Consider the following 13,853-nt stretch of genomic DNA (forward strand, 5'->3'; position numbering starts at 1 on the left):
TAATTGTGATAAAGATCTACCACAGGACTTCGACTGCTGCATAAAGGTTGAAGTCAAACGCCCGTTTTTCATCGATTTAAATGAAATCGTACATAGTACGTTCTCCTACGAGTTGTGTTGTTCAGTGTTACTTCAGCTGAGCCATAACATTCATTCCCTGGAGGGTTTGTGTTTTTGTTAGGTACACTAATGAATACAATGAGTAGGAGGTTACACAACGTAGGCTAGCCTACGGTATAAACTTTAGATGAATATTTTCATTCACACCGAATACAGTCCGTGGACAAACACTGAAGCGTTGCTTTAGTTCACCGTTGGGGGAAAGCAGTCTGAAGAATATACTCTGCAGGACAGACCGATGTATAAACACATACGCACACGCATAACCACTCATAAATGATCGACTGGCGATGTGTTGCATATCATTTTAAACGTCTGTTCATATACACACATACATTCCAGCTATACGTTCAATTAACTCGACATGTCATGCTACTGGCTTACTGGTTCATCGAGTATTTATTGCTTCATACGCCAGTAGAGAGCAGACACGAGCCTCATACAGTGGGCCTCAGGTTGTTACAGTGTTAGTTATTAAAATAAACTATATTTATATGATGCCTATGATTTCCATCATAATAACGTTTATTATCATTAAAATAACAATTATTATGGCAACTGACAGATAGAATTACATAATGAGGTGCTGGGGAATATATTTTAACACATTTGGTTCTGATTATTTGAACTTCAGATGGACATTCTATTTGTATTTAACAGTTTATCTTATCTCGCCAACCGTAAGGTTCTTTGTTTTAAAACGTGTTATGTGACACGATTCGTTTTGAAAAGTCGTGTACCTGCGGCGCTTTGCTCCCGACATCTGCCTTTTCTGACGTCTTCTCTAGGTCCCCAGAAATCTTGGACTGTGACACAAGTCGGTGTTCTCAGAGTGCTCACACGCTGCTCTTACCATAGTATTATTCCGCGCTTTTGATGAGCTCACACCGCTGATGCACGTATCACGTCTACCAATCAACAAAAGGCGTTTGGACTGCAAGCAACACTCTCAGCCACTGAGAGGACTCAATGAATATTTATGTAGAGGTTGCTCACTTTCCACCGCTCAAAGTTAGTGGATTACCAGTGGAAGGATGGCTCTGTGATAGAATTTCACCACCTCGTTTGATTTCAGATCCGTCGTAGTCATAATTGCCACTTTTGAAATCAACGGTGTGAAGGACAGCGGTGTCACAATTGCACTCAAAAAATCTGAGAGCAGCTCACAGTGGATGAAGACGTGCCTTGCACATTACTTAAAAGACTTTGCCATTGCTTTTTCTTTTTTTGTAAAATGCCAAGACTTCGCCCATCACCCTCTGCCTTCATCAAACTGGGCTGCTCATTTGGAAGGACGCCAGACCGCAGCCTTTCTAATCTGCAAGTTCAGTCCGATAAATTGTGACAAAGGCTGTCAGCGTTGGAATAAGAAATCGATAGTCAAGAAAGCGACGCGATATTCTTCTGGAATTTTAACGATCTATTTCCCTCGGTCTTGAAGTATGCGAATTAGACATTGCACGGAGTGGTCCAGCGCCTCGCAGTTTTCAGTTGTAGCAGCACTGATAGTGACAGATTATTGTTGTTGAGTGTCCATGCAAGACTTGGAGAGGAAACATGTCTGGCCACTTTTCTGAGAGGATCACTGCTATCAGAGATGGCATTTTGGTCCAGCACCTCGGTTTTTACTTCTAAAGTGCCCCGAAAGATCTTATTCATGTTTACCCTCTCCCTCTCTGTCACCTACTTGTTCTATAGCTTGATGAGCTGTTACAACTCGTTACAGTTCCCCTTGCAAGAAAACTACCTGTACCACGGAAGGCTGGTGACAGAGGAGACAACTTTCGTGACATTAAGGGAGAAACTTTATTCCACCTCTTCCCAGGGCTACTTCGACGAGGAGTTGGATGAACGGACAGCCACAGAGCAAACGACTATTGTATCCACTGTCAAAAATAATGCGGGTTTCGAAGGAAGGACCGCGGAATGGGTCAGAGCTCAGGCGGCTCCTACTAACTCCATCACGGCGATGCACACTGCTGCTATGGAGAGGGAGCACCAGGAATTCAGCACCACGGACAACGAACTCCGGAGAGTAGTGAACTGCACCTCGGATTATGGGGAGAAAAAATTACCCCAAGCTATTATTATAGGAGTGAAAAAAGGAGGTACCAGGGCTCTGCTCGAGGCTTTGAGGGTCCATCCAGACGTTCGAGCTGTTGGAAATGAGCCCCACTTCTTCGACAGGAACTACGAGAAAGGTCTGGATTGGTACAGGTGGGTGCATTCATATCTGCTTTACTCTGTTAAAATCCATATTGCCTTTAGAAATCAACATTTTACTATGAGTGACGCCTTTTTAATAGGAGATGTTTTGTGAAACCCGTACATATTCACAAAATCAACTGTGTACATTCGTATCCTTAGAATTGCAAGTAAATAAAACAGTACATTTTAAATTAACTTAAACGGTTACAAATATCATGAGATATTGATATGAGTTCATAAAAAAATGTCCATAAGACCGAAGTAAAATACGCATTGTATAACTGATACTACAGAGTGAAGTCTTCTTCAGGTTTAAAGAGCAATACTGCAAAATTAAATCATGATTTTGTTCAGTCATGTTCCCTCTTCAGTGATCATTTATGTTTGTGAAGTTTTTTTTTTTTTAAACGATTGTACTTACCCAGCATCGCACCGTACCCACAGTTAAATCAATCTACAAGCTACATAGCTACATATTTAATGTGTTTTTAAGCAGCAATCCAGTGAAAAAAACTGGTTGCTGACATTTAATTTTTGCTGGAGACATGAAGGGGGGGGGGGGTCTTTAAAAAAAATAACCTCTTTGAGCCATCTCTCTGCGTTGGTCATAACACTCCGAGTGAAATGTAATTGATGACGGAATAAACTAGAGGACATTCAAAGGCGTTGGATCTAGTTTTGGTGTGTAATGGAATTGCTGCGCTGGCCATGACAGTTTTTCATCTGATGCCAGGTGCACGCTCTGAGCTGGCTCAGGTGAGACAGAGTCAGTGAGTTTTTCTCTCCACCACATTTTATATGCCAGGCTCACGGCGTTCCCAGGTGAGCAGAAATCATAAACTGCTTACTCAGGTGTGTAGTCACACCACCACTTCCCCCTCATTTCAAGCCCCCCTTCTGCATTCTCCAGCACTGTGCAAATGCGTAAACTGGTTGGTTCTCTTAGCTGGAGGCTGCCTGCTATTATTTTCCCAGTATATATATATGTATATATTTTTTTTTAATATATATTTTTATATTTATATATTTTTTTCACGCTGTCCTTAATTTAGGTTAGGGTTTTATTACTGGAAAATCCATTACCATTTAGAGATGGTCTTTATGAGAAACAATTGCGTCTGGCTGTTTTGGTCGTCCAGCCAGGCATCAAACATAGCAAAAGCTGATGGGTCAGCTGAGAGATACAAAGGCTAAGGAGCGAATGAGAATTAAACAAAATGTGATGCTTCTGAGGTTTTTTTTGCCGCTACTGCGCCCATGGCATCACGGTGGTTCCGCTTACGCCCCAGCTGTGACTCAGGGCTTTGGGTGTATGGGAGCATCTGCTGCATTTCACTTCAGAGGGAGCTGAAGTCTCTGCTGTTCATTTGCCCAGTGTTAATGTGAACCGTTTCATTACACTTATGGTGTGGGGGGCCTCATTAGACAAGAAGACGACAGGCTGGCATAAATAACGCTGAAGAGCGCTTCAGCGTTTTACTGCCCCTGAACCAATCAAATCACTTAAGTGTCTTTAAAACTTGTTTTCACTATCACCACAGGACTGTCGCTAAGCCCTGTATCATGTGTGACACCCACCAAATTAAAAATCTGACTGTCTAATAGAATGGACCTACACGAGCTGGAATCAAGGCTTACCAATACACTCTCTCTGCGAGAAGTAAACTACATCACAAAGCAATAAGGGTCAAGCTGGGTTACCGAGGAATAAGCGTTAAACCGTGAGTTGGCGAAAAGACAAATTTCACACTCCTAGCACTGATTTTCCTTTAGCAATAGACATTTCTCTACGCTCCTGCAGTTAGCGTTAAGTGCTGAAAGACAATAACAATGTGCTTCCTTCAGCACTGCATACTAATAACCCCCCTAATCCGTTGCCTGAACCCTCGTGATCAACTTATGTCATTTAATGCTGGCTCTGGAGTCAGAGTCAATAATCTCATCAAATGCTCTGAATCAGTTTGTGTTTGCAGTAGGTCTCACATTCAATACTTTGTCATTGCAGTACACACATATACAATACACCGTAATAGCTTAAGAGACTCGCCAATCACTGCTTTTCCTACCTGAGGTTCAGTTTGCGCTCCAGCAACATGGAAATCCTCACCAAAGAGCCAGAGTCATAATTTAAAAAAAAAAAAATCATCATGATTAAATAGCAAATGCTGAAGGGTCTTTTTTTGTGCCCTATTCACTGGGAATATACATCAGAAAGAGTTAGTTAATCTTCTTGGTGTTGAAATATGACGCTGCTCCTCAGTGACATTTATTTTACCGCCTGACACATTGTTTAAAAGGCTTGTCAGAGAGGACCTTCTGCCTTGTTAAACTCCTTGCCGCTTTGAAGAGGAGTCACACTTTCATCGAGTGGATAATGCGTTCTCACTGTCAGATGATAATGGCTCTACTGTCATTAGACGAATCACACTTTTGTGAGGATCCCACTGCAAGTTTAAATACACGCTGCAGAATGGAAAGAGAAGAAATTAACACGGTGATCCTAAGTACATAAACTAATGTTTGTGAAATGACAAACCTTCTCCATCGTGTTTTTGGGGTTTTTTGTTTTGTTTTGTTTTTTTTGTTTTTTCAAAAGTCATGTCGCAAACTAAGATGTGTGTCCATAATCCCTTTGATCCCATGACTGAACCCATGATAAAAAAGTTTTCCAAATGTGCTTGCTTACTTCCGTGGGAGAGAAAATCGTGAAGAATGATGAGCAATTGCCTTTAAATGTTTATGCATGTCAGCCACATCCCACATTTCAATGGCTGCAAGATTTTCAATGAAGAATGTTCTCAGGCCATTTCAGCTGGGGAAAAGGCTTCTTTTTTTCCCCCATTGCTATTGGATCACGAGCCTGTAAAATGAAAAAAAAAAAAAAAGAAAGAAAAAAGATGCTTTTCTAGAGCTTGCAAAGAATCAGCATAGCCAACACCAAGGTCTTTTTCCCCTTTTGTTCGAGATAAAATACATTCTGATCAATGAATGCCATACAGCTCAGAAGCCCACCCTGTCCAAGGCTACACAATGAAGTACTCTCATTTCATTGTCTGTTCTATAACTGAAGTATCCTTTCATGCTAAATGGTTAGAGAGGTGTGCTGCAGGAAATTTCCTGTGTTTTTCAAATTGAATTCTTGTGTGGTTTTTTTTTTTTCTTTTTTTTTTTTATGATGAACTGAAAAAAAAAAGAAAAAGAAAAAAAAAAAAAAAACCCTTGGCCCTCACGGGTCTGTGAGAAGGGCGAGCAGCATGCGGAGTTGATCCATGCCGTCAGGAGCTAAGACAGGCACCTCTGACAGGGCGAGCCAGTTGGAGAAACAGATCCACTGCTGAGCAAAGCGGGAGAAGTCCCAAATCCCGCATTTATCCCATGTTTATACAGCCTCAGCATGCCGCTCCACAGTTCAGCCCCGGACTCTCGCCTCCTGACTGGCAGGCCTGAGACCGGAGGTGGCGGAGGGGAGGGGGCGGAGGGTTGTGGGCTGCTTCCCAGCTCAGGCTGTGTGCCATGGTGCCTGGGAGCTGACACACTCTGCAGCTTCTCCACGTCCCCTCTGCTCTTCCTCGGGATGCCCGGATCTGCCCGGCTCTGATAAGCCGACGCCAAGGCATGCAAGGACGCACCTCTGGGCACTCTGATGCCAGCGCCGCAGTCGCGGAATTAAACTTTTTAATTAGCACCATACCCCAGTGCCTGTCAAGAGAGTGGACCACTGCAGTCAGGTCTGTCTCATCTCTCTCCCCTTCTCTTTCCGCTTGATTAAATTTATGAGCACGAGAGAGGGAGAGAGGGCCCAGCCATTTCACAGGCATCCACATCAACCGATTCACACACTTACCTCAAAATCTGACAGTCTGTGACTGGGCGCAAATGTGATGACAAGCTATTTTCCCTGATGAACAGAGCTGCAAAACAACAGACCTGGTGGTATTCCATTCACTGTCATCTTACCATGGAATTATAAATATTAACCGTACCGTACTAGCCTCAGAAACCGATCAAATTCCTATGATGATTGTGCCCAATATTCGCTTTGAATCTCTTGCTCTTGTTCTGTATGTGCATGCACGTGTGTGTGTGTGTGCATGTGTGTGCGTGTGTGTGTGTGTGTGTGTGTGAGAGAGAGAGAGTGCGTGTATGTGCGTGTTTGTGTTTCCATGTGTTGTGTGACTGACTGTGTGAGTGTGTGTATGTGTGTCTGTATGTAAACATGTGCCTAGTTGGGAACAAATCAATTATACCTTTAGGAAACAGTTCTTGACACTTTAGTCCTATCAGAGATTTAACATCATAGCATATGGAAGCATTTGCAGTACATAACAGGAGACAGGTCCTCTATGGCTGAAAAGAGAGAGTGGGTTCATATCTTTGCCGTTACTCTGGGGTCAGCCTTTGGGGGTTACTGCAGTCCATTTCAACTGTGACACGAGAATTATGGATGTAGAGATGCCTCTGTATTCATTTGGAGGCTGAGAGAGAGAGAAATATATAGAGAAAGAGAGAGAGAGAGAGAGAGAGAGAGAGAGAGAGACAGAAAGACCTGGCATTGAGTGTGTACAGCCAGTTCTAGTTTACCCTCTGTTCTTACTCACAATTCAGAACAGTTTCCTTTTTATGATGTTCATCTCGTTCTCCTGCTGGGCAGGATCCTTCAACTAAGTTCCTAAAGCGATGATCACCAGCCAATTCCACAAGTTTAATTCATTTAAGCTAAGAATCTAATTTGGCAAGTTAATTTGCCAGAGCTAAACAAACACAAAAAATTGGCAGTAATGTACAGTCTCCCATTAAGGCACTGATTTCCTGTTGTTCTGTGTCTCTCATTGTAGGTCTGGATTTATTTCAGCTCTGCCTTGTCAATGGGATGTCTGTTAAAATCTGTAGTTGTTACTCTGTTTCCGTGTTGTAGATGGATTGCTTGGAATATGACAGCCACGGTCCTGTCTCTTAAATGATTTATTTGGAACCAAAAATAAAAGTATAAGCTATAGTTATTCTGAGCTTAAAAGGATTCCCATCTCCAAGGGATTATTTACTTTCTGTAGAACTGCAGTGATGTGATTCCAGTCAGCAGGAACAATGATTCCCATTTGACGGAAACCTGGTTTACAGCCATCTTTAAATCTCTTTGGAAAAAAAAAAGGACTTTCCTGGGACAAAATAAGCATGTCAATCATACTTGTCAAGATTCCAATTTTCCTTTTTTTTTTTGCTGTTGTTTTTTTTTTCTTTTGCTGTTTCCTGGAGCATTCTCTCCTCAGCCAACCTTGCTTATCACTCCTGAGTGATGTAGTCTCATGACACCAGTCAAATACAAGCTAACTTGCTTCGGATGGGGGAACTTTGACATGGCAGGGCCAAGTGACGAGGGCAAACAAGACTGTTTAGAACATGTTATGGATCCTCTCTCGCTGACCTGACATTTACCTCAGCGCGGGGACGTGAAAAATCATGAGTTCTCCCACAGACCTGACACATTATTCCGGCAGAATCTCCACGACATTTGATATACAACACAGAGCAAAGTCGTGCTCCGCCGTATATTTTCAGACAGGTCCTGTCAAGGGGCGGAGGTGGGGAGAGAGAGAGAGAGTGGATTTTTACTTACGACAGAGGCTTGCGAGGAATGATAGTTGGGAGAAGAAAAAAAAAAGAAAAGATGCATACTATTTCAGGCAAAACTGGAACATTATGAAAGCAAGAGGCTCTTCTATTGATGCATACACAGTTGTAAGCCATCGATGACACACCTCTTGACGCCATACACACAGCTTATAAAAATCTGACAAGCTTAATTCAATTATAGCACCGAGATGTGCTTTAGACTCCGGAGGTGTGAGCTAATTCCTCTGTTTACACCCCTGAGTCACTGTCACAAAACAAAGACAGACACATTCGTTGGCTTCCAGATGCTTGTTTGCTGTGATTGTCCCATTGCCTTTGAAGTTTCCCATCGCTTTATGTTGCTTATTTATTCATGTACTTTTCTTGCCTCCAATCACCAAGGGGTATTCCGCTAGAATAATTTTAGCACAGTGTGAGACAATGGAGGAGCTGGGTATCAGAAATGTAAACTGTGCAAAAGATAATCTATACATAAAAGTGGCAGTTCGAGTTCAATTGTTTTTTTTTATGATTATTATTCTTTACACAGTATAAATATTTTACATCAATTCTTCATTGACTTTGAATTCATTTTGGGGGGAACTTTTCCAGAACCAAAGAGTATTGAGGTTTTTAAGTCCTCCACCATCAATTATGTGCATGCTCCATTAATCAAATACCACATGAGAATGGTTCCACTTTTTTTTTTTTTTTTTTCCATTGTTGGGAATAATTTTTATATAGAAACTGCTGGCTGTGCCAAAATCCTTTGAGAGAGCTAAGCTGATGAGATGCAATAGGGATGTTTTTAGGGATTATGCTAATTGCTAATTGGCGTATCAGAAGGTGATTGTTTTTTCCTGGATAATTTGGATTATTGGCATTAGAGATTTGGTGCGGTAGAAGGAGGAATAAAATGCTTTGCTTCTTTGAAGGGTTACTAAGTCGCCCATACGGTAAGTATCCTTGTGTATACATGTATTAGCCTACTACTTTTTAACATGTCATACCACATATCTCAGGGACTTTGAACTATAAAGGAACATGATATAATTTTGTATCCTCCCTGATGTTCAACACAAAGCTAAGCCTCTGGATCTTCCTCTTACCTCATGTTCTTTGTCATTTTAAAAGGCGATAGACAGTCTACTATGACGTAAGTCATATCGGGGGAAAATTCAAGAGCCCACCCAGACATCAGGTTCATTTTGTGGGGTATTTCTTTATTTATCACTGCGTGCCTTTCGGTTCCAACATGCTTACGATAACTCTGCCCACAGATTCTCGGCTCGGCAGGGATCCACCTCCATTTAACTTAGCATCTCCAAGTTCAAACGAGAGAAAATTTTTGAACATGAATCACCTTTTAAATATGTACTGTGTGCATCAAAGCTCCTCATATTCGTCAGTTTGTGGCCCCCTTCAGTTTGCAAATGAGCTCTAATTTAATTGGTCGTCGTGATAAACAATGTAAGGCGGGCCTCTGTTCTTGTCGGTTCAAGGTCACATTGCAATCACAAACCCTATACAGAGTCCTGTGGTTGCTTTAAAGGGCCAACAAACCATGAAAGCGCATCTGGGCAGAGGTGAGAAGGTAACAGTGCTGTAACTAATGGGTTTATTTAATTTAATTTACTGCGGCGGGCCGGGATCACAGAAGGCATGCTGGCCACAGTAAGATTGGGGCTGCTATGGGAAAGAAAGGAAGATTAACCCTCTTTTTAAAAGGGCAAAATTCACTCTCATGTCATGCTGGATTTTTCTCCCAGAGATATCGCGGCATATAAATCTGCAGAACAAAATGAATACAGGTTTGTGTTGAAATGGGGAGCTCTCCAGCTTATTTCTGACAAGCCTCCTAATCAACGTCACGCTGAGACCGCGCTCGCTGGGCAGGGTATCGGACTTAAACGAGAGCTTTGTAAACATGTCCTCCGATAGATGGAAAGGGAAATATTTGCAAAAAAAAAAATAAAAAAGGAAAAAGAAGAAGAAACCGGAACCCCCCCCCCCCCCCCCAAAAAAATGCCTCTTAATTCAGAAAGCGTCCACGCCCCACCAAAAGGGCAACGAAACACAAGCACACAGGCAGAGGAAAAGTCTTATACAAATGTGGGTTTATAAAAAATAGTGTGGTGTTTACAAAGCGATATACGGGTCATGGTCGAGCATGTGTAGTCATCATTAACACATTCTAATTAGGGATTTGTCTTTGATGTTTGCTATTGTGCTTCGATGTCAGCGCATATCTGGTTTTTTTGCCACGTTGTCCCCAATTAACGAGGAGTAAAAAAAAAAACGAAGAAGAAAAATGAAAAACAATGTCTCTGAATTCCTGATGCAGTCTGTGGAATGTAGATGAAGCAATCCCAGCAGCCCCCTTGCTTGGATTCACAACAGCTCATGCCGAACCATTCCTCATTCATTCAAATCTGTTCTGTAATAAACCTACTCCTTTTTTTTTTTTTTTTTTTTAAAACAGGACTAAACACATACACACTGTACCTCGAGTAAACTCAGCCAACACTTCAGGGCTTAGAAAATTAATGTAGCATGATAATTAGATAACCAACAGAGCGATGCTTTAGGAGGGTATGTTATACCTTGTATTTATTAACAGACAGTTTAATTCTCTTCGCTTGTATGAGACAGGTTTCCTTCATGCTACATCCCTGTGGTCTCACTCAACTGACTCCTTCTGTTCTCTCACACACAGATGGATCTCCAACAAGCTGCCTCATTTGATGTTCTCCAAAAAGACTTTTTTTTTTTTTTTTTTTAAGGGGGTGGGGTGGGGGGCAGTAGAAACGTCAAGACTGTGCAAAACACTGAAAACTACCAATGAGGCACTGATAGCTGCCGTGGGCAGAGTCAGTCTGAAGCAGAGAATCATTCTGTTTGGTTAGTTCAGACTGAAGTTTGCCTTTGGCTGCATGTGTTGTGTGAAAGCTTATCGTGTAACGCGGATGCTCACAGTTGCCTAAGTTTGACTGCCACATGCAAATAGATGGGCTTTTAGATCTGTAGACACTGATGTACAATATGATTCTTTTATAGAATGTGCCACAGGGCTTGTGCAAAGCCAGAGGGATGGCTTAATTCAACCTGCCATTGTGTGTCCTGTTCAACCATACTATTTTAGCACTACAGTAATTCTCTGGACAAATTTCTCTCACTGTCTTTCTCTGTCTCTCTCTCTTAACACACATGCACACACACACACACACACTCTCATTTACAGAATGTCTTGCACTAAACATGAAAGGTTTTTGAGTACATGTTGTATTTGTGTGTGTGTGTGTGTGTGTGTATGTAGGTTTGTGTGTATTTTCCTATCATTTTCATTTCATTCTGTTTGATACTATCCAAATGTATTCTAAACCTAAAACAAATCCCCAAACTTGGCAACCTCTCCTAAAAGTTCCCTCTAATACATACATACTGTACAGTCTTCCCCCGGTATCCACAGGGAATTGGTTCCAGGACCCCCCGCGGATATCAAAATCCGTGGATGCTCAAGTCCCTTTTATAAAATGGTGTAGTGTTTGCATATAACCAACGCACATCCTCATGTATACTTTAAATCATTTCTAGATTACTTATAGTACCTAATACAATACAAATGCTATGTAAATAGTTGTTATACTATATTCTTGCTTATGGAATAATGACAAGAAAAAAAAAGCTTGTACGTATGTTGTACAGACGCAACGATTGGAGGCCTAAGTACATAGTGCATGTCAGCAACATCGTAACGTTTTCTTTCTCTCAACACTTACAGATTGCTTTCATTTAATGACCGGACAGAGAACTACATTGAATAAAACACAGAATATTAAAAATACAAGTACGTATCGAAAATATAATTATAAATAGAGGCTACAGCAGGGTATGCTGTAGCCTTTTGAATCCGCGGTTGGTTGAATCCGCGCATGCGGAACCCGCGGACACGGAGGGCTGACGGTATGTCTATAATGCTTTGTGTTCCGATTATATTAAGCATGAGCTACACACACTGAAATATGCAGTAGTATGTGACCACAGTGTCATGGCATGTATGTTTTCATGGAGAAACAAGACTCCTTACCTCATAAGCGTTGTCATCCTTTCTCACCGTGGACTGTGAGATTATGAATGTTCGTTAATACGCTCTACATAGCGCATATCAGATGCTTTATAATTCTCTTTGAATAGCATATCGCATACTCTGAATCAACATGCGATGCATTACCAGTGCATCGGCAGAAACTGCCACTTGAAAACGTTGATTTATTTAGAGTATAGTTATTTGAAGCTACTTAGAGTTTAAATTGAAATACGGTGATACTGAGTGGAAGCGGAGTGCTTATGCGGCAATGAAAGGACATTACCACCCACCTACAGCAAACCATACCCAACTGAGCCTCACATTTTCTCCCCAATGCTCTTTGTCTCTTTTTTCTCTTTCTTTTGTGACTCTGTGTTCTCTCCTTTTTTTTTTTTTTTTTTTTTTTCACCCTGTGCATTATTCACATTTGAAAGGCACAGTAAAGTCCACTGTCAATTACTAAAACACAGTGGAGCAATCCTGTTGTGATAATGAATGTAATCATGAAATCCCCCATGTCAGAGACACTATAATAGAAATGACAGTGGGGAAAGTGGAGGCTAGTACATTGGAAATTATATCAAAACAAGACACCCAGACCTGCCTTAGCTGGACCTCACCCGGATACAGGAAGAATCCCTTAGTATTTTGTCTGTGCGTAACTATACCTTTGTGAATAATTTCTTCTGTTTTTTTAAAAAAAAAAAAACAGAATAGGAAACATGCATTTGTTACTTTGAATTAAGATCTCAGTCTGAATCTGTCGATCGTGTATGATTACAGTACAGATATTAGGAAATACCTGTTATGTTTGCTATACTGTACTTTGGCATAGCACCAGGCTGAAGTCATTACTTTGAAATAGACTTTGATACCTGGAATAAATCCATTCAAAAATAGTTAGTGGCTCGGCAGATAGCTCCACCACATTGCCCAGACAATCAAATCCAGTTTCCTGAAGTTGGTCTCCTATACATCTAGTCTAAAAGCTTTTTATCTGTGTGCACTTTAATAAACAGTAAGTGGATCTTTGGTGGATGAAGAGGTCAAAGCGTCCATTGGCAAGGCCCTTTCACAGAGATGGCTCCTCAGATATCAAGGTACAAAACCACGCTCCACTAATATGGTAGATATTATGGCAGTTGCAGATATTAATTCTCCTGCAAGCTTTTATCCTGGGCTTGGTCACCGAGCTTGTTGTGTCTGGGGCATGTTTGTTTTGGCCGGAGCTCTCTGCCTCCCAGATCCTCTTTATTACCACAAACCCTAATGCTTTGATTTAATGCACACTCAGAGGTCAGATATTGCGCTGGCAGCCACAGAACACTTCCCTCTTTCCCTGCTCCATTAATAACAGCAAACAAATCAGAGATGCGTTGTAAATTTCCTCCCTGGCATATTAGAGCTATTTGGATGTGAAACGTAGACATCTTTATTATGAGAGGGAAGCATTACTCTTAAAGACTTCCAATGCCAGCCAAGTTCTTTCACTCTTGTCTGTCTGTCTGTCTCTCTCTCTCTCTCTCTCTATCTCTCTCTCTCTCTCTCTCTCTCTCTCTCTCTCTCTCTCTCTCTCTCTCTCTGTGTGTCTTTCTCTTCTCTTTTTCTTCTGCCTATTCACACTCACATGTCATGCATGTGGTCGCTGTCAACAGTAATTACGGATGGTATTCCCAGCTTGCAAAGAGGAAACCGCAGTGCAAATAATCTCAGGATCGCACCACCTTTTGTGATTACGCTATGATATATGACACTGTTCTTGCTCCAGAGAGAAAACTAGGGAAACTAGTTCATCCTGATCCAGTCAGCCCACTCTTGGTTAAAGAAA

The 13,853-nt window shown here is 41.5% G+C and overlaps 1 protein-coding gene across 1 annotated transcript in view; it reads left to right on the forward strand.

The window, feature by feature from the left end:
* Window positions 1-1,717: 1,717 nt before the first annotated feature.
* The window catches only part of hs3st4 (heparan sulfate (glucosamine) 3-O-sulfotransferase 4), a 68,953-nt gene continuing 56,817 nt past the window's right edge, over window positions 1,718-13,853 (forward strand). The window contains exon 1 of the mRNA XM_030790399.1: window positions 1,718-2,337. Coding sequence (XP_030646259.1) covers window positions 1,718-2,337 — 620 coding nt within the window. The remainder of the gene's footprint in view (window positions 2,338-13,853) is intronic.

Source organism: Chanos chanos, chromosome 13, assembly GCF_902362185.1.
Source record: "Chanos chanos chromosome 13, fChaCha1.1, whole genome shotgun sequence".
NCBI lineage: Eukaryota > Metazoa > Chordata > Actinopteri > Gonorynchiformes > Chanidae > Chanos > Chanos chanos.